Here is a 22,714-nt window from a genome sequence, read left to right on the forward strand (position 1 = left end):
AATACTGTTTAGCCAGTGGAAAAGATTGAGAAAAACTTTCTGAAATGTATTTCATACTATTTGACTTATTTATCCAAAATCAAGGCATGATTTTTAGCAATGTAATAATGTGACGCACATCCATATCGAATATTCTCCAAATGTCTCGTACCGTTAAACATGGATCACGTGAATATGAATATGTAAATGATATGCAGATGAGGATATAGTAAACGAGGCGTAGTCAGCTCATATATGTTATTTCGAGGTGGAGACGCATGTGAACAATCTTCCTCTGGCTGGGTTTATAAAGGGGATTCTGGCGTACGCCATTTTTGTCTTTCGGGCGCACACACACACTTATGGTGAGGATCACACACACAGTTTCAGAAATGAGAGCCCCGGTGAAGAGGCTCAACGACCTCCATGATGAAACACTTCAAGAGTTGCTTGTTATTTTCTGAAGAAAGTCTGATGAAGTTTCAGCTGAAGGTGTGAACAGGAGCACTCACTACACACACACACACACACACACACACACACACACACACACACACACACACACACACACACTCCAGGAACTATAAAAAGCTCTGTTTATTCTGACTGCACGGATATTTCGGTCTCTCCGCTCCTGGCCTCGTCCCTCGGGGAATGAAGTATTTTCTTGCCCATCTTTGGCATTGGCTGGAGTTTGTTTTGGGCTTGAAATGTTATATTTCAGAATGGTTTGGGTATTTTTAGAGTGTATAATTTGTGCAGAATGTGCCCGTGGGTAAGAGCTGACCGCAGCGATGGGTCTCTCGCTCCGCCAGCTGCTTCATGTCTGCTCTTTTCCAGAAGTGGAGTTTAGTTCTTCAAGATAGTGGTTTCTAATCTAGCTCATCTTAAGTGATGCTTAACCTTGTACATAATGAAAACCCACTTCCTATTTCTCATTTTTTCTGCTTTCTGCTGTAAATAAAGTACTTAATTACGGTATTTAAAGTTGGCATGAAATGTAAGTTGTGCTCATCTCTTCCCTATTGTGTCGTATATCGAGTAAACGCTTCTGGAACAGGAGCACATGTGGGCGGGGCTTGATTGGGTCTGTGTGGAGCTGATTGGCTGGTTGTGGTTTGCTATTGGCTGATCTCATGTGAGTGACAGGTTGCCCCGCCCCCGTCATCAGAGGAGAGAAGAGATGCTGTAAGAGGAAGTTATTCCTCTTATATATCTTATATATATATATATATAGTCTAGATTATTAACACAGTGATGTTGTGTACCAATAAATAATATACAATAAACTCTGCAATATTCCTTAAAATAAGAATTGGCCTTTTTGATTTCACGGTGAGTTAGGCACTTCCTTCATCTTTCCTCCATACTTTCTCATCTTTTTTTATTTTATTTTTTATTTTTATATTCTTTTCTTTACTGAACAATAAAGAAACCGCTCTCCTCTTTTCTCCAGGGGGTTTCAGCGATTCCTCGTGCTGCAGTTTCTCTCGGAGAATCTGAAATGTGTGTTTGTTTTTCTCAGCTGGCATCAATCAGCTCTTGTTCTCGCTCACAAACGCTCCTTCACCGAAGCTGTATTTGGATTGGCTGTTCAGAGCTTTTTATCACTACAGCCTGATCTTTAATAGTAGATGCCTCTCTCAAACACTGCTTCATTGTGTTTAGTGCCGAGTGTGTTCGGCCACAATACGATTGACTCTACAGGTGAGGTCTGTGTGTTGGGTTGAACACAAGATTGTGTGTGTGTGTGAGAGAGAGTGTCCAAGTCGCTTTCCAGAAAATGGTTATTTCGCAAATCAAGAATCATTTTCATCCAAACCCTGCCAGAGAGCTCCTCTTTAGGTGGTCGAGAACGGATCTCAAATGATACCCGAAACCACTTGATGGTCGCTCTGTCAAGTCTTCGTCGTCAGTTAGGAACCTGTGTGTGTCTGTTTGTGTGTGTGTGTGTGTGTGTGTGTTTGCTCTCTTTGATACCAATCTTTCATTTGAAAAAAATGTTTCTAGTATCTGTAAAACCAATTTTTTCCCATCTTTCTAAATTAGGTCATATTCTCTCAATGACCGATGCGGAACAATTAGTTCATGCGTTCATGACATCAAGGCTAGGCAAATGAGCTGCCGGAGTGTGTTAAGGGTTTTCTGTTAGAACGGTGTCGTGTTAGTGGGCCTTAACAATCTTTGCAGCGGAAGTGAATTAATAAAAACTAACTTTAGCTAGACAATAACTTTATTCTAAAGCTGCTGTAAAGCCAAACAATCTCTGTTACTTTAATTTCTTATTATCACTGTAAATCTGCCTTGAAACAATCAAGTCAAATGAAGGTGACTTGACTAAATTATATAGACGACTGGCTGATTCTGGCTCAGTCGCAGGAGTTGGCATGTCGTCCTTGGCCACATCCAGAGCTTGGAGTTGAAATTCAACCCAAAGAAGAGTGTGTTGGTACCCGACCAGAGAACTTTGTTTCTGGGGGTGGTGTGGAACTCGATCACGATGTGGGTACGAATGTCTCCTGCATGTGTCGTGTCCATCTTGGCCACGGTGACCAGGATATAGCTAGGCCAAGCCATCACTGTGCCCAAGGCATCCAATGGGATTCCATCCAGCCTGATGCACATGAGAGCCTTACAGAGGGGCTTTTCCCCAATGGGGAACCCTTTCCGTATGATCAGGGTTACGCGTCCCAAGGTCCTGTGCTGGGAGCCATGTCATGTCAACGGAAAGCCGTTTCGAGAGGTCTGTGGCAGGACCATCATTCTGGAAATGCTAGCGGTCTTCCGAGCTCTGAGGAGTTTCCTGCCAGACCTCAAGGGTCACCACGTTATTGTGAGTACAGACAAGATGTTGGTGGTGTCCTATCTAAGTCATCAGGGGGGTATAAGATCACGCCCCTCTATTCAGACTGGCGCATCAGATCCTCCTGTGGTCCCAGGGGAGACTATAGTCTCTCAGAGCAACATACATCCCAGGCGACCAGAATCAGGGAGCAGAGGTCCTGTTGAGGCAGGGGCTGAGGCCCAAGGAATGGAGACTTCACCACGATGTCCACTCACTGTCCACTGGTTTTCTCTCATACGTCCAGCCCCTGCTAGTGTTGGATGCCATGGTGCAGGCGTGACCAAGGCTACGTCTGTACGCATTTCCCCTGATCGCTCTGCTCCGGGAGTTCTGGAGAGACTCCTGTCGCAATGGGGTCAGTCTACTCCTGGCTGCCCAGTTGTGGCCGACCCGAGTATGGTTCTCAGACGTAATATCGCTCCTGGATGGCCCTCCGTAGGAGATTCCCATCAGGAGGGACCTGTTTTCACAGGCGTAAGGCTCAATATTCCCCCCTCGGTCAGAGCTGTGGAAACTGTGGGCCGGGCCCCTGAGTGGGCACAGCACCGAGAGGCTGGCCTGTCAGCAGGAGTAGTCAAGACCATACCTATAGATGTTACAGTCTACCTTCAACGCCAGGTGAACGAGTTCTCTCGTCCTGAGTGTGCCAGCCTCACAGGCTGAACGATAGACGGGGTTCATTGTGGCATAGTGGGTATTCGTTAACCAAAGTGTCTCGTTCCCTTCACATGGAACAAGGGTTACAGTCGTAACCAGAGATGTTTACTTTTTTCCTTTTTCTCTTCTGTTTATATTCACTCGTTTTAGCTCTTTCAGTAGCCTCATTTTCACTATCATTACTACTAAATAGTGCTAAGTACTATTAAAATAATGATAATCTAATGGAAGAGATTGATAAGAATTGTTTGTGTGTGTTTCAGGTTCTAGCACTAGCAGAAGCCGCAGAAGACACCCGGGAGCGTTTAAACCAGGCGTTTGTGCGTTTGAGGAGCGCGACTCACCTGCTCATCCTGTTGCTGTCTCTGTGGCAGAGACTGAACTCAGAGCAGAGCGACATCCTGGAGGCCACACTGCTGCCCCTGCTGACCGACACACCACAACTGGTGAGAGAACACACACACACACACACACACACACACACTACTGCCCTTTCTGACCGATACACCACAACTGGTGAGAGAACACACACACACACACACACACACACACTACTGCCCTTTCTGACCGATACACCACAACTGGTGAGAGAACACACACACACACACACTAGAGGTCTACACAGGCTTTAAACTGAAGCCCGAAATCAGCCCGTACCCGAAATCATTGAACCCGACATTTAACCAGATATTACGGTTATATTTTAAGCCCGAACCCGAGGTCCGTTTCTCACAGTAAATCCTTTTTTTTTTTTTTAATGTTTTATGATTATGCAACACCAAGTTTCACCAAGGCACCATGGCCAGTCAGCTCAGCACACAAGAAAAAAAAAGACTTTACAAAACTGCTATGGTTGAACAGGTGTAGCCTAATAGTCACCAATTCTTCTGGAATTCAAACATTTAACTTCAAAACAAATGAACGGCAGGGAGCTCTCTCGGTTGCAGCATCCCATTGTACCTTATCTGGCTGGCCCTTCTTGGTCAGGACTGTAAGGGGGCAAGCCAGAGAAGATAATCTTGGAATAAAACATCTATACTACCTGACCAACCCCAGGAAAGCACGTTCCTGTTTCTTTGTAGAGGGCCGGGGATTCTCCCTGATGGCCTTTAGTTTTCCCACTTGCGGTTCAATAATTCGATAACCCAGGTATCGTGCCTGCGAAAGCCCCAGATTATATTTTTTAGGGTAAACCGTTAGTCCAGCCCAACGTAGCCCAGCTAGCACCTCTCTCAGTCGAAGTAAATGTTCCTCCCGGCTCTCAGAGTTGTAGGCGGCTGCATAGGCCTGGTGTCATCGAGGCACCAAGGCGTTCAATGAGTTCATCCACCAGGGTCATGGGGTAGCTGTCAAACTCCGACACTTCATTAAGCTTTCGAAAGTCATTGCAGAAGCAGAGGGTGTCGTCAGGGGACTCAACAACCCGGCTGGACCACGGGCTGGAGGAAGGCTCATTGACTCCTAAGTGGATCATTATTTCCACTTCCTCAATGACTTGCCGCCGATATTGGAATCTGCTAGGGCCGCAGCCGAACTGTGATACCATATGGGGGATGTCATATGAGAGGACGGAAGTGTGTCCTGGACAGTTGGAGAATTCATTACGGAAGCTTCGGATAAGGGCTTCCAGTTCTTTCTTTTAGTGTGGGCTGTGGATTCAGGTGTCACACAGGATCAACTTTGTTTGCCATCAAGGCCACTGCAGGCTGTTCTGGGACCCAGCACTTTAACAGGTTGACGTGGTAGATCTGCTCACCCCTTCATCTCCCAGGCCGATGCCGCCTATAATTTACAGGTCCGACTCCCTCAACTCTTTGGTAGTACAAGCAGTTCCTTTAGTTCCCCCCGCCTTTCTGCTACACAGTATAAGAAGTAATTCTTTACAAGGAGAGGGGTGTGGGGGTGGCTGCTGTTTGGTGCCATTGACTACCCTGACTTGTGACCAGCAGTGTTTCAAGAAATCATCAACTCAAGGTTCTCTTCCTGAAACCTGCTCCCTGTGATCTGTTGGAAAAGATTCGAGAAAACTTCAAGATTAGGTTGAGAACCTGTCGCACAGGCTTTTTCATGACATCATAGAAGTTGCTTCAAGTAGCGTAGCAGTCTATCCAAAGTGACCTTCTCTACGATCTCAGTCACGGTGGCATAATCTTTCAACGACCATAGCTTAATGAGTGGGGGTCATTTGGGTCGCTTGCATGCGGATGGGTACCCGCGCATCATAGACAGGGGAGAGTCCTATATCTTTCTTCAGAAAATCATCATCCAGGTACTATAGGTTGGAGTGAGGGAGAAATAAACTTGTTGGGGTTCCCCGGTTAGAAGGGGTGTTAACTTCTGAAACCATTCCGACTTTTCCCAGCCCACTTTCCTTGCGACCACCTCAAATGTGTGTAAAAAAAACTTCCGGGTCATCCTGCTCATCCTGGTGTAGTCTGAACGAAGATGCACCAGTTCCTCAGCCACATGATTTTGTGCCACTACATTAAACACTCCGCGAAAAGAAGGGAAATTAGCCAATTAGCTGTGTGATCCGCACTCACTTGGGCAAATCAATCACTCTCTGGGATCGCTAGATGTTCCCCATGATTAGTGTTGCCGGGGATGACGAGTGGGGAGCCAGTAATATCGCGTCACTTTTTACTGTATATATATATATATATATATATATTAGTTACAAACCCAAATCGACCCGAATCAGAAGCTATTCATTAAACATTTTTAATGTTTATTGAATTTTTCTGAGTTTTTCAGGACCCGTCGGACTCGGGTCGGGTAGCAGACCTATACCACACACACTTGTTATCCTCCAAATCTTTCGGATTCTTACATTAGCTCTTTATCGGAAATGCTGGTTGATTGCTGAAAATCTTGCCATCCACCACAGCTCTCTAACTGAACTCATATTCAAGCTTTAAATGCTCAATACAAGTTTGGTAGAACATGAAGGTAAAATGATGACATAATTAACTTAATCAAATCCCTGAAGTCTGATTGTTAATTTTATCCCAGTGTGATGATCCTCAACCTCTTTATAAAACTGAGTTTAAAAGAAAGAGAGCTAAATAAAGAAACAGGCATTTTGTTGTAAAATAAATGGGATAGATTTAGAGAGAACACACACACTCCTGTCTTCAGCTGGAGCCCTGACACCTTCCTCACAGCTTACACACACACACACACACACACACACACACACACACACACACACACACACACACACACACACACACTCCTGTCTTCAGCTGGAACCCTGACACCTCCTCACAGCTTACACACACACACACACACACACACACACACACACACACACACACACACACACACACACACACACACACACACACACACTCCTATCTTCAGCTGGACCCCTCCCTTCCTCACAGCTTGTCTCTGTGAAGCCTGAAGTGTCCGTCTCAGCCAGTATAATTCCTGCGGTGTTTTATCAGTTCCAGCGGCTCCAGTGATGATGATCTTCTGATACGGTAGAACTGACTCCAGTGTCGTTGTGTTCTTTCGGTTGTCAGTTCTCACATGTGCAGGCTTGTCTTGTCACTCATTGCTTTAGGAAAACTTTTGTTTCAAATGTCTCAAAAGCAGCTCATTACACTCACTATGCACTGTGTACTCTGCTGTCTAGTGCATGAACTTTATAAGGTTTTGTCATTTATAATAGACCATCTTCTTCCTCTTCATAAGGAAAGCTGAGTGCGTGGAGAGCTTCCAATCACGAGGCTTTTGTCAGAAGAAATGTGCTATTACTGTTTGTGTTTTGTTTAATCTGATGGGCAGATTCAATTAAATATTAAATATAGCTGCAAGCAGCCATTACCGGGGCCAAGCGCAAGAAGTGGCAATAGATGCCATCATGCAACATTTTAAGAGAATTTTGGGCAAAATGGCTAAAAAATCATATATAAAGTAACTTTTAAGATGATTTAATGGATTATCACTTTCAACCAATAGATGGCGCAGTTATGAAATCGATGTGATGTGGTCAGAGTGTGGTGACAATGACTACGTTTACATGCAGCCAATTTTGGGGTTATGGTCGGGTTAAGGTCACTATTGGGGTTTCTGAAACAGAACACAAATCACGATGGGGATATGCCGATACACGTTTACATGACCAAAAATTCGGGTTAGAAAAGGGGTACCCCAGGTATAATATCCCGGTTTTTAAAATCCGGGATATGAGCATTGTTCGGGTTTTTGCCGGTGTTTACATGGCCGTTCGCCACCGGGTTATATCCCGGTTTTGAACAGGTTATTGGCTGCATGTAAACGCAGTCATAGACGCATACAAAGTTTGGTGCCCAGCAGTGTTGCAGCAACGGACTGTTCGGATCAAAAATCGCTGAGTCGTTAAAAGATTGATGTAATGTTCATTATTTTAACTTTTGAAGGGTTCGAAACTTTCCGGCCCAGAAAAGTTATTAAAGACATCGTTAAAATAGTCCGAGTGACTACAGCGGCTCAACCTTAAGTTTATAAAGTGACGAGAACACTTTTTGTGCGCAAAAACAAAAAACAAAAACAAAGATTTTATTCAACAATCTCTACTCTTCCATGTCATTCTCCCATGCTGTTGTAGTGTAACCGCGCAGGGCTTCTGGGTTCTGCATCAGAACGCAGGCTCACTATTGGCTGACGCTGGTCATGTGTGTGATGCTGGCCAATAGTTGCAAACGTATTTCAAACAACAAATATCTCCCCCTGAGTATATCAGGCCTTCAAGATGAACAAACAATGATAAATACTTTTTTTTTTCAATGTATTTCTTAATGCATTATTAAAATGAAAAGTTTCATCTGTTCATTTTATTTAATGGATCTGAGCAGTTGTGTTTTTTAACCTTAACAAATATTAATAAATACTGTAAAAAACTATTGCTCAATGTTAATCTTTGTCAATTAAGTAATGGAACCTTATTGTAAAGTGTTACCTAACAACCACATAACCCATCCCATAACACCTTAGCAACAACATAACCCATCCCATAACACCTTAGCAACAACATAACCCATCCCATAACACCTTAGCAACAACATAACCCATCCCATAACACCTTAGCAACAACATAACCTATCCCATAACACCTTAGCAACCAAATAACCCATCCCATAACACCTTAGCAACCAAATAACCCATGCCATGACACCTTAGCAACATCACAGTGCTATGTTTGCACTCTTGAGGAAATATAATAATCTAATGATCCTCATCCAGACAGTCCCACAGAAATATGTGTTGCCTAGGACTGTGAACAACATCGAGATCTCTGAAGAGAGAGTGTGATTCAGTGTGCTAAACACACACACACACACAGTCCTGTCATGTATCTTTTATTACTCGGGCTGGTGTAATCCGCTAATTTCCTCCCTTGGAGACTGGAATCTGATTTCTCAGTGAATGGCCCCTGTCTCCTGCCGTGAATCGAGGGCTGGTCCCTGTCATCAGCGTAACGAGGCTCATTACCTGCCATTAGATCTCATCAAGAGACAGTCGAGACGCATTCACCTCTCTGTCAACACTGACCATCTCTGAGTCTTTATCTGCCCGACGACACACGGGTGGAGGAGCTGCAGGCCAGACTTACAGACGCTCACACACACACACACACACTAACCCGACCCCTAAACCTAACCATCTCACACAACGGTTTTTTCCTCGTTCTGTATAATTTATAAGCTTGTTTCCTCAGTTCAGGCCACAGTGACACGAGTCCCCGTGAGTGTGTGTGTTCAGGTTTAAGTCCCCCTCGGGATAGACAAACATGTACACACACATCTTTGTTCACAGGGAGTAACTTTCCATTCATGAGGCGTGTGGCAAACCCTGCTTCACAACCCATGCAGAAAACATGTACTCACTTAAAACTCCACTTTAGTTTATGGCTTGTTTGCATGTAGATGCGTTTTAGATGTGGCGAGAGCAATGCTGGAGTGTGTGTGGCTCAGGGAATAAAAACACCAGAGCAAGGCAAACAAAGGATCAGAAACTATTACAAATAAATAAGACAGTATGCTAAGGTCAATACAAAAATGTTTTGTTCCTTTGTAATCTAGAAGTTATTTAGAGAGGCAAAAATATAAGTGTTAAAATCATAAACTTCAGGATGTAATCCTCATTTTTAACCCCATTTTCTCCAGCAGTTTCTCCAGTACGAAATGATTTTATTTAAACTGATGAATAATCTTTTATGAATTGTGATGTGTGTGTGTGTGTGTTCGTCAGGGCTGGGAGGAGAGTGTGGACGCAGCCGTCTCTCACCTGTTGAAGACGTGTCTGTCCCGCAGTGCTAAAGACCAGGCCCTGAGCCTGAGCACCGGCCCGCTCACGCTCCCGAAGGACACGGCCCGGCTCAAGAAGCACCTCACGCTGCTGTGTGACCGGCTGGGCAAGGGTGGCCGTCTCTCGCTCTCCTCAGAGGCCAACGCTCCTGCAGCACTCATGATGCCAGGTCAGACACACACACACAAGACATGAGTACTGACTTCAGAACACAAACACATCCCTCTCAAGACATTTTTATTAAAAATAAGAAGGTGGAATGTGTGGAAAGCTGTAAATATCTGGGGACAATTATTGATAAAACACAGAGGCTCTATGTAAAAAGGGACAGCAGTCTCAGAAAACTCAGATCTTTTAACATAGACAAGATACTGATGGAATTGTTCTACAAATCATATATAGAGCCAGTGTTGTCCATCTCTATTAGCTGCTGGTTTGGAAATCTCAGTGTGAAATACAAAAACTCACTAAATAAATTAGTCAAAAACAGTGGGAAGATCATCGGTAAAGAGCAAGGAGGATTGTCAGGTCTGTTTAACAGAAACGTTTTGAGTCGAGGCCATTCTGTGATTTCAGACAGAGAACACTTCTTATATCCAGAGTTCTCCATGCTGCCCTCGGGTCGACGTTACAGATTACCCAAAAGTAAAAACAATAGATACAAATTCTCTTATTGTTCTGAGTGCAATTAGACTTCTAAATAATTCTTAAAGGTATTTATTAAGGTTTTTTACATATCTTTTATTCTTTGTTTTTTTAAATAATAATATATTTATGCTTATTGCTATTATTACTGTTATGATGTACTGTATGTGTCAGTTTGTGTCTGTCTATCTGTGCTGCATCCAAATTGCCCAAAAGGGTCTTAATAAAGAATTAACACGACTCTATATGGGGCAGATGAGCTGTTCCACTGGGTCCTAAAGCCAGTTTTCTTCAGTATGCATTCAAATACACATATCAGGGTTTCCGCGGGGCATTAAAAAGCATTAAAAGTCATTAAATGGATTTTGCGAAAATTAAGGCCTTAAAAGGCATTAAAAAGCATTAAATTTGAATCTTACAGGCATTAAATTTTTTTTATAGTTTTGAAGAGAATTTTATACAAATTTATTTGAATATAGCCTTCATAATTAATAATTTGTATTTGCGCTCGCAAAATATGTACGTTAGTATCGAATGTAAAAAATAGGTTAGTATGATAAACATGCGGAACCATTTTGATAATTGCTTCCGGCCGGAGCAAAATTGCCGTGATTCAGAGGTGACGCGGGCATTTTGCACAGCAGTGGACAGGTCTGAAACTACTGAAAAATGGGAAAGTGCAAATTTCAGCAGAAGTGGCTGGAAAATGAAGATTTCAAGACATGGTTGCTGCTGGTAAACATTATGAAGGATTTTGCCGCGTTTGCAAAAAAAGGATTTAAGTTGGGGACAATGGGCGTCGGCGCCGTAAAATCACACATGCAGTGTGACGGCCACAAATCGGCGCTAAGAGTCAAACAGCAATCAACGATGCCTAATTACTTTGGTGTGACCGACAAATCTACAAGTAACGTTACGACGACAACAGATGCTGTAGTCACCAACGTTTGTGGAGCAATATTTAAAAAAAAAACAAAAAACAATTGTGTATATATATATATATATATATATATATATATTATATATATATATTAGGGGTGTAACGGTACACAAAAATCACGGTTCGGTACGTACCTCGGTATATATATATATAAATATCCGTGGTTAGTCATGGGTCGTGTATGGCATTATTTTTTTTTTAATGGCATTAAAAATGCATTAAAAAGGCATTAAATTTCATTTGAAGATACCTGCAGAAACCCTGCATATAGACATTATAAAATAATGTTTTGGCAAAGTTTTAGCATTTTTAGTTTGAATTTGGAGCATTTTTAGGTTTATCTATGTGTACTGAAGCATTCCTCGCATTCCACTCATTCCTAAGTGGGTCAGATTGACCTGTGAGGGAAGGCTAAATTACTTAATAAAATAACTAAATAAATTTCATCCACAAAACTTTTTTGTTTTATGTATTCATGGTTTAAGTTCGACAAAAAAGTCCTAGGGTCCTAGAAACCCTTCTGATGAACACTCCAAAATGACCCAAGGGCAAGATGAGTTAAAAAGAGTGAAGGAATCACATGGAGCCCAGTATAGAGCCTTGGGGTTCTCCATGCTGAAACAGTCCCAATTCAGAGGCTAAACTCTTCAAAACTTTTCTGAAATGATATGTTTAAATATGCAATTAATAATCTAATTAAAAATGTGCTAATTTGCGTCATTTTTATTTATTTATTTATTTATTTGTTTATTTCGAGCAATATGTAGTTACACATGACAAGGCAATACGAAGCATTTTGGTTAGTCTGTACAGGCCTTTAAATTCATCATATTTACATCAACTTTAACAAAACCTAAATCTAATGCTCGAAACGGAGTGGATAGAAGTCATACTTATTTGAACCCACCCCGGTTACCAATAACAGGAAAAACAAAACAAAACAATAATAGTTGCTTACTTACACATTATCATAACACTCAATAACAATTTTGGATATAAGTACTGTATGTCATGTCCAGAACAGAAATCTGAACATTGAATGAATGAGGTTCTACAAATCCCGTTTGATTTTGTTGCCATATTAGACTTTGAGGTTTTTACAGCGGATTTTGGATTTATCTTTTTATCACTTCATAATCAGAAAATCCTGTCAACAAAGCACAAGCAAGCACCTAGCTACGACCCAGAACGCCTCTGAAACTGCACAGCAACACAACATGCTAAAACCCCCTAATAATGCTTAAATAACACTGCTGTTCCCATTCCCAGCGAGTTTTGCATACATATGCTAAAGAAAATGTAGTTTTTGGTAGTAAACTACACCTTCTCATGTTCCACTAATGCTATTGTAGTGATAGGATGGAGCGAATCCAGCTTTAATCTTCAGAGGACACATAAAACGCCCCAGATCCCTGAGGAATGTGTGAATGATTAACTGGATGGGCCTGTTATCAGACGCCTGTCCTCCCGGTGTCTCGGACCCTGTGTGTGTGTGTAGATATGATCCTCTGGTCAGCTGCCAGTCGTGTGGAGGAGAATGAGTGAGTAATCTGCTGAAATTGCTTTTGTCTGATGTAGTGCGTCTGCAGGAGGTGTTGCTCCGTTCCTTCAAGTTTAAAGTCAAACTCCTGACACTCTCACACACACACACACTTGTGTTTTATCCGTCTGATTTGTGCGTTCCTGTCTGCCGAGTCCTGCTCTCCCTTTCCCGACCTTGAGTTAAAGCTATGACATCACAGGGAAGGATCGCCACACTCCCTGAGCACCTGCCATATTTATCCTGTTTTCTGTCTTCAAGATCTCATTGTGAACGATCCACTGGAGGTCACGGTTCGTTCAGGGAAGAGTCCGTGTTTGGCTCACTTGTTAAAGTCAAGCCACATTCACTGATTTGTTTAAAATGAGTTTCTTCCTCAAAAAATTGCAATGATAAATCAAACGGCAGCTCGGATGATGAAACGCAATTTAATTTTCTCAGTTGATTAAGTATAAACTGAAACGAAAATAAAAATGAAGTACAAAGTGACAGCTGCATAAAAATGATTGAAACATCAAATATGAATTGTATAGTTTGTAAATCACAAATTTTATTTCATTGTATTTTTGTTCAACTTCATGCTTCCCCAAATTAGGAAGTGCATTAAAAGTTTTGGTTCATCATTTATGCAGCCGTTTTGAGAATTTATTATTTAAATCAGATTTCTTATTTGAGTAGGTGTTTAAAATCTTCTTACCTTTTATGTATTTGTTGGGAAAAACTAAATTCTATACAGTTGGGCAGTAATTTAATTAATTTGACTCATAAAGTGAATGCATATACGGAAAATTCCAATGGGCCCAAAACAGAGCCTTGTGGTACTCACCACAGCTGATGCATGTAGATGATGAGGAGGATTTACCAATCCTGGCAGGCACAGTTCCATATTTAACTTACAATAATAAGGTGTGGGGATGATTAATATTAAAATTAATTGGATTTCCCAATCATTACAATTTGCCTATGCCAATATATGAAGCCATTTAAATACGAGTTTTATTCAGCTTATCTAATCACGACAATCCTATTGGCTGGCGACAGCCTATGACGTCACTACTAGTGCGACCCAGGAGTATGTAAGGGGCGCGTAGAGAACATGTCAGCAACTTATTCATCTTCAGGGACTGTTTTGTTTGAACGCTTCGACTTAAAAAAGGTTATTATGGCTTGTGAAAACACTTCAGGAAGTGTGCGTATCTGTGTTTGGGCTCCACGATCAGTTCATGAGGGATAGGGTTTGAGTAGGCCTCTAGTTGCCCTAAACAGGTCTCCATTCTCAAATCTAAACCCCAGTGATTGTGAAATCAGTCACTTTCAGTTGAGCTGAAGTGTCGAGCACACACACACACACACACACACACACACACCTCTGTTATAAGAGTCTGAAATATCACTCCTACATGAACAGTCTGGGTAAATATCAGAGTAGGATTATGATAATCTTTCCTGAGGAATGTCAGCAGTCTCACGAGATTTGTCTGTTCGGGGTATGTGGTGTGAAAAGAGGATTGTGGGTAAGGGACTGGACAGAGAGACCCTTCAAAGCTCTTAATTCTGGCTGATCCTTAGTGAACACACACACACACTGAACGCCAGATCCATCTGATGGAGTCCAGCAGGTGTGCTACAATCATTGATGTTTATAACTCGCTGTTGTGTTCAGTACCTGTGTGTGTGTGTGTGTGTGTGTGTGTGTGTGTGTGTTCTCTATCCAGAGCAAAGGAAACTTCAACCGGCTCACTGTGTAGAGCGCAACCCCGTAAAGTCACATGACATGATGTCACAAATTATTATTTTTTAAATGAAACAATTTATTGAAAATTTAGACAAAATATTAAACAAAAACATTAAAAAAAAAGTTTAATGCTTTGTATCATATTTGATACATCAGGCTTTTATGTCTCCTGTAGTCTGAGAATTTGGAGGAAAAAACACCTCAGATTTACTTCAGAGGCCCAAACTGAGTAAACTATATTCATATAGACACGAATTAAGATGCTTGTAATGTAAATCAATGAGATCTTTATAACAGTACAGCAGATGCTTTAATAAAATACATACACATCAATATGTGCCAATAGTAAGATGATAATGCCATACAATGATGATTGACAGATGAACAAATAACCCCTCCTCAAAACAATGATCATATTTAACACTCAAGATTTTTCTAATCAATTATAAAATAATCAAGTGAACCTGCTTCAGTCCAGTAGGAACCATCACTAACAATATCAAAGTTATTCTTACGTTTTCTTGATACAAATCAGTGTAAAGAAGACCATGAAGGAGGACGTTTGTCCAGTTACAGTAGAAGACAGAAGCTCTGCAGGAGATCCAGAGCCACAGGGTTTCAGGATCATGATGATCAGAAGAAGTTCATGCATCAGACAAGGTTAAACTAAGAGTGTGTGAGTATTAATGCTGAGTGTGTGTGTGTTGTGCAGTGAGTTGCGAGTCCATCCCTGAGCCGGTGGTTGAGCAGGAGGAAGAAGCGCTTCAGGACTCGACTCAGTTCATCAAGAAGAAACAGCCGTCCAAGAGAGTCAAGAGCAAGTCAGGTAAGACTGACACACACACACACACACACACACACACACACACACACACACTGTTGTTGGTGTGTTTCAGCTGGTCATCAGCACAGGCCTTCATATGATTAACCCACACAGACACTGGGAATGGGCTGAAGATCTGTCAGGAGATGTGTGTCACACACACACACACACAAGATCAATACACACCTTCTAAATCACTAAATTGCTAAAATCCAGTTTAATTACGGTAATACACACTAGAAAGAAAGAAACATCAGTCAGTCCTCTGTTAAGTTGAGCAGATCTCCTTAGTGTTGGAATGTGTGAAATCGTCAGTAATTACTGAGCAGTGTGTGTGTGTGTGTGTGTGACCGCTTTGAACTGTTCAGATTTACTGCGGATAACCCTGTCAGAGTCGTGATGAACTGGAGGAACATTACAGAAGCGGACACACACTCCAGTTTCACACACTCACTGGGAAACTCACTCGGACTACATCATCACACACTCCTAACACACACGGCTGAGATGAACACTAGAGGCAGTATAACCCCAACGACTTCCTTTCACACTAATCATGTTGATCAATGAGTGAAGGCACGGTTCCTTTCAGAGTGCCGTCTACTGACCTCAGAACAGTCTGACCAATTACAGTTTATTATAAAGCACATAATAATACAGCAATGTTGATCACAGTGCTACACAAACAACACATTCAAATATAACAAACACAAATGACTATAAATTAAGATAAACTAGAATGTACATTTCCAGAGGAAAATGTGAAGTGGTGCTTGCAGTGGCAAAACTCACCACCCGGTTGCTAGGGTGTTATGGGTGGTTGCTAGGTGGTTGCTAGGGTTTTCTTGGTGGTTGCTAGAGTGTTGCTAGGTGTTGCTAGGTGGTTAATATGGTGTTCTGGGTGGTTGCTAGGGTGTTGCTAGGTGGTTGCTAGGGTGTTCTGGGTGGTTGCTAGGGTATTGCTAGGTGGTTGCTAGGGTGTTGCTAGGTGGTTGCTAGGGTGTTGCTAGGCGGTTGCTAGGGTGTTCTGTTGGTTGCTAGGGTGTTGCTAAGGTGTTCAAGATGGTTGCTAGGCGGTTGCTATGGTGTTTCTAGGCGGTTGCTAGGGTATTCTGGGTGGTTGCTATGGTGTTACTAGGTGGTTGGTAGTTGTCACAGATGGTTACTATGGAGTGTGTAGCATTTTCTTGGCATGATTTAACACTTAGCTAATCAATATTAGCATGTAGCTATTCACTGCTAGCATGTGTAGCATGTAGCAAGTCCTGTTTGCTAGCATGAGTAAAAAGAGCCAACCAGCATCTCTATACAATGTTTTGAATCAGAGATATAGGTCTTACAAAATGGTTGCTAGGGTACTCTGTTTGGTTGCTAGGGAGTGGCTTGGCAGCTGCCAATCATGAAGCTCCAAAGTCAATGTGAATGTTTAAACCAACCCCCATCTCTATACGATGTTTTGAGGCAGAGATATAGGTCTTGCAAAATGGTTGCTAGGGTACTCTGTTTGGTTGCTAGGGAGTGGCTTGGCAGCTGCCAATCATGAATCTCCAAAGGCTGCTTGTCAGTATGAATGATATAATAAAACTCCCATGCCTCTATGACATTCAGAATGGAAGATATCCCTCTTTGGATTTTGGTTGCTAAGGTGCTCTACAATGGTTGCTAGGGCGTTGCCAGTAAGTGTTGAGGTGATTCAGGATTGGCTGTTTGCTGGCCCAAGTCAAACGAGCCCACCCTCATGTTTCTATGACACTTCTATCCGGAGATATCCCTTTGATCTCTTTCAATGGAAGTCTATGGTACTTGTTGCTAAGGTGCTCTATATGGTTGCTAGGGCGTGGCTTGATAGCTTCACAATGATCCTGAGAGACTGATTGGTCATCTGAGTAAAATGAGCCCACCCCCTTGTCTCTATGACACTATGATCCAGAGCTATGTTCAATGCAAAATCCCTATGCAATTTACCATAGTAGGAAAAACACATGCATTTGATGGGACGTCCTTCACCATAGTAAGTCAATGAGGAAAATTTTGGGTAGCTCCTGCCCCCCAGGGGTGCAACTTTTACCCCATTGTGAGGTATGTTCTTACAGAGGCTGCCAGCCTCTTCAAATGTGGCAAATCACACGTTTTTCCGAAATCGTTGTTCGGAGCTATGAGTCGTCAAAGTTTGTCTCAATGTTAAGTCTATGGGATTTTTTGGAAATTTGTTCGCCCCTGGGTCGAACACCGTACCCCCGATCTCTGATAAAAGTGATAGGACACTTCTCTTCAATAGGCCGCACGATTTGATGCCTCATTCATGGGTCTGTGACAAAAACTGTGGACGGAGGAGTGCTCCAAACTTTTTCCTGGAATAGTATAATGCTATACTAGAAATTTTAAATAACATTGGGGTCAATGGGGGAAAATTTGGGCAGCTCCTGCCCCCCAGGGGTGCAACTTTTACCCCATTGTGAGGTATGTTCTTACAGAGCCTGTCAGCCTCTTCAAATGTGGTAAATCACAGGCTTCTGTGAAATCCTCGCTCGGAGCTATGAGTCGTCAAAGTTTGTCGCAATGTTAAGTCTATGGGATTTTTGGGAAATTTGTTCGCCCTTCGGGCGAACATCGTACCCCCGATCGCTTAGAAAAGTCATAGCACACCATTCCCGAATATTCCGCACGATTTGAGACCTCATTCATGGGTGTGTGACAAAAACTGCGGGAGGAGTAGCGCGCCAAACTTTTTGGCCGACTCAAAAAACACAATAGTAATAGTGTTGCCTTGCTTTCAGCAAGCACCACTAATGAATGATTTGTGGTCATTAGTGTTTTATGATGGCCTCATGATTACATTAATCTGTCATGTGGTTGGCTTTGACATTGTCTGTTATGAGGCCATTATAATTGTGTCATGAATATGTTTCGTGACCTCAGTGGTACACATTGAAGTTATAATGCCTCATGACAGCCAATGTCAAAACCAACCACAGTTTAATGTAATGTTCACCCATAAATCTAAGGTTTCTTAAGTTTGATCATTAATCTGTTATATCATGTTTATGACAGGTTATGATGTATTGGTTTATGTCAAGGTGTCATCATAAAGACATCTCAATATTTGCATTAAAAATGTCATAATTGAGTGAATGACACTTAATGACAGTCATAAACATGCATAAACCTCCTTCATATTCATATTCATATTCATGTGTCCTGTCGTGGTTATGAAGGTGTCGTGTCAGTCTTAAAGTCTCAAGTAAAGTGTTACAGATAATTTTACATCAGAAAACCTTTGAAAACACACCTACAAAGTGCATGATTTATAAATATCATTTTACAAATATCAATATCAATATCATTTAGCTAAAATGTCATGTTTTTCCAGCGATCCTGGGCTGTTAATGTTAGTCGCCACATTTGCGTCACTGATTTCCCAGAGATCTGTGCGGCGTAGAGCCGATCCCTGGCGGCTGATTGGCTAGTTGTGTTTAAAGCGGTGGATCTGCTCAGACACGTTCCTCAGTCGCCAGCTCACTTCTGTCATTAGCTGAGTGATTAAACATGCTCCATTCCTCCCGACACACACACACACACACACACGTGATGAAGAGATCTGATACAGCTGAAAGGATTCAAACGTGGTCTCTGATGTCGACTGAAACAAAAGCCACTCTTTCATGTGTGTGTTTCATCTCTCCACAGTTGTGTATCACACACACCACACCACACACACGTTCATGAACACGGCTATCGGCTGTTAAACACACACATTCAGATCCGTGTAGTTGATCGACCTCAGTGTTTCTGAAGATATATGATTGCAATATAACCGCACACCTCACTGCTGTATGCACAAACTGAAGAAGAAGTGTTGAACTTTAAAAATAAAATAACTAAATTATTAAAGTGAATCTATGATTTATGCAGTTGACATGATTATCTAGATGGATAGTATAACTCAAGTCTTCACCTAAATGTAGATTCATTACATAAAATAAAGCACTGTTATGTGAGATGTCATTTTCATAATTTCAAGTGTGGAAAATGAACCTTGTGGACTGTCTTCATTTGATATATTATATATTTATATATTCATATTATATATTATTTCCACTGAAGAAACAACACACACATTGTGTGTCACTAATTTTTTTAATCTTTATTTTTACATTGTCAATATTAACAAACTGCAGTCGATAAACGTGTAAAATACAGCGGAAACTAATGGAAACACAGGAGATGCACTTCAACACATCAATTAATCAAATTACAAAATAAAACACTTCTAGAGATTTGGTATTAATACAGAAGCTGCTGAAATCACGTTTCATTCATCATTGAGGTGATAAAATACAGTCTCTTAAACTGTAGTCAATAGAATAATGACCAATAATCAGTGTTTAATCATCAACACCATCACACACACACAGAGCTGTGATTACACTGGGATGAGCCACTGTCATTCATGAGTTTCTGTAGGAGTGTGTGGCTCTTGGCCTTAACGTGTGTGTGTGTGACGGATGAGACTCAGTTTGTGTCCACAGCGACAAGCGCAAGAAATCACAGCCAATCAGAAGAGCATGTGGGCGGAGTCATCGCGTGATTGGTGGTCATGTGACTGTATTCGATGAGTCGGCCGAGTGAGGGAGAACTCCTCACATCTCCACTGACTCACACGGAAAATGACTGAATGTTTATATATTTTATACGTTACTCCTTTTTGATTTTAAATGGACTATCAAACCACTGTGAAACGAGCGAATCATCGCAACCCAGGGTCAGATTAGCTGAAACACAGCGCTGTCACAGGCACCAAGGCGTGTGTGTAATCTTATGAACGTGGCGACAGCATTTCCCTCTTGCTTTCTGAGCGCTGGTGAAAGCGGCGTCTGTTATCTCTTAAAACGCTCCTGTGTGTGTGTGTGTGTGTGTGTGTAAGCACTCAGTGATGTAGCCAGTGTGTGTTGAGGCTGAAGAGGAGCGCTGGAGATGAGAGCACAAGTGTTGGACATTAATGTTGCCTAACCTGCAGGACGAACCATTTTCAATAATTGGAATTGTTGTCGTTAGCATGTTTCCATGGTTTCATTGGTTGTCATAGCGACTCGTTGTTGGATTGCTTTGGTCCGCCTGATCCTTGTTTTGTCAGGTGTGTATAATTGGCCTCTGTTCTGTCTGGTGTTGTTTGTGGCCGCGTCCTCACTCTCGCTGAATCAAACGCAAGCACACGCCTCGCACTTTCATTAATGTCCTCGTCTGCTTCGTTCCTCTTCAATGATGTCTGCTGATTGCAGAACCTCGTTAAAATAAGGTAAATACAACTACTAACCACTTAATCAACATTATTAAAAAAAGTCCGCTGGTGCTTCAGTGACTACCTCGCACAGAGAACCTGTCAATCATGATGTCAGAGCGCCGTTATTTTGTCATCACATAACTAACTAAAAACAAACGTATTTTAAAAACGAACACTTGAAATTACATCAACGTGATAGAAACTACAGTAAATGACGGAAACTATCTTTGGAAAAAGGATATGTGAAGTGTGATTTAATTGTTTAGTTGGTCTCGCGTCCCTTTGAATAACATGGGGAGGCGGGGGTTATGAGCTATACTAGGACCGGCCACAGGGGGGCGATCGAGACGTTTTGGCTTCACTTTTGAGGGCTTGTGCGGCACGCTTGGATTGGATGCTCTATGTCCATCGTGTAATCTTAACATAAATGTGCTTACACGTTCACCAGTAGGTCGCGAGAACACGTTCATCTGTACGTGATTATATTTGATATGATATGAGAAGATGAATACACGGAGAATGAATGACACGTTACTGTTGTACTGCGTCTACTTACTAGCTTACTAGTGTACACTTATTACTATACTACATTACACTGCTAACAGGATTGTTGACAAGATTGTTGCCCGTCCGCTATCCATGGTAGTCACGTGACTGCAAGCCTTTCTTTTTCCATTCAGAATATAAAGCAATTAAAATACTGTTTGGCCAGTTCAAAAGATGGAGAAAAACTTTCTGAAATGTATTTCATACTATTCGACTTATTTATCCAAAATCAAGGCATGATTTTTAGCAATGTAATAATGTGACGCACATCCATATCGAATATTCTCCTAATGTCTCGTACCGTTAAACATGGATCACGTGAATATGAATATGTAAATGATATGCAGATGAGGATATAGTAAACGAGGTGTTGTCAGCTCATATATGTGGAGACGCATGTGAACAATCTTCCTCTGACTGGGTTTATAAAGGGGATTCTGCGCAGAATATTTTTGTCTTTCGGGCGCACACACACACTTATGGGGAGGATCACACACACAGTTTCAGAAATGAGAGTCCTGGTCCTGAATGCTTCCATAGCTTTGCCAAGCGCTCCTCACCCCCACATCACAATGAGTGTGTGAATCTGTGTGAATCTGCTTCAGACGAGCCTCAACAAAACTGGCATTGTGTGTTTTTAACAAGAGACCTTCACGTGTGTTAAAGGAAGCGATGAACTGTAAAATGTGTTTTTCCAGAGTCCAGCTGTGCAGTGTGTGTGAACCGCACTCGTGAGCTATCAGAGGATCAAGTGTGTGTTCCTCATCACGGAAGGTGTGTGTGTGTGTGCTGCTTTTCCTTCCTTTAGCAGTGGGGGAAATGTTGATCATGTGTGTGTGAGTTATGGTTTTGCTCAGGTCGTACGGTCATTCCTCAGTTTAATCAGTAGTTTTCCAGAAAAGAAGTATTTTAAAGATCCTAAAACAAATATCTTCTTTCTCTCTTTCCCGGCCGGTGCGGATACGTGAAGTTACTTCCCTCCAATTACGCTGGAAAACTGGGATATGGTCCATGATAAATATTGAGAGATGGAAATGAGATGCGTTTGTAGAAACAGACGAGAAATGGAGGACAGATGTGTGTACTGCACTATTGCGGATCAGAGATTACAGGCGTATACACACACACTCACCTAAAGGATTATTAGGAACACACACTTTCACCTTCAGAACTGCCTTAATTCTCCGTGGCATTGATTCAACAAGGTGCTGAAAGCGTTCTTTAGAAATGTTGGCCCATATTGATAGGATAGCATCTTGCAGTTGATGGAGATTTGTGGGATGAAGCTCCCGTTCCACCACATCCCAAAGATGCTCTATTGGGTTGAAATCTGGTGACTGTGGCGGCCATTTTGGTACAGTCAACTCATTGACATGTTCAAGAAACCACGAGTTTTGTGACATGGTCATTATCCTGCAGGAAGTAGCCA

At 42.0% G+C, this 22,714-nt stretch overlaps 1 protein-coding gene across 2 annotated transcripts in view; it reads left to right on the forward strand.

Annotated features, from left to right (window-relative positions):
* Positions 1 to 22,714, forward strand: part of bbs9 (Bardet-Biedl syndrome 9) — a 79,765-nt gene that overhangs the window by 34,137 nt on the left and 22,914 nt on the right. For both annotated transcript variants that reach the window (XM_089118214.1, XM_089118215.1), the window contains 3 exons: positions 3,745 to 3,927; positions 9,719 to 9,944; positions 15,348 to 15,461. In XM_089118214.1, the coding sequence (XP_088974340.1) occupies positions 3,745 to 3,927; positions 9,719 to 9,944; positions 15,348 to 15,461 (523 nt within the window). The remainder of the gene's footprint in view (positions 1 to 3,744; positions 3,928 to 9,718; positions 9,945 to 15,347; positions 15,462 to 22,714) is intronic.

This window comes from Pimephales promelas, chromosome 12 (genome assembly GCF_988280905.1).
Source record: "Pimephales promelas chromosome 12, fPimPro1.hap1.1, whole genome shotgun sequence".
In the NCBI taxonomy this organism is placed as follows: domain Eukaryota; kingdom Metazoa; phylum Chordata; class Actinopteri; order Cypriniformes; family Leuciscidae; genus Pimephales; species Pimephales promelas.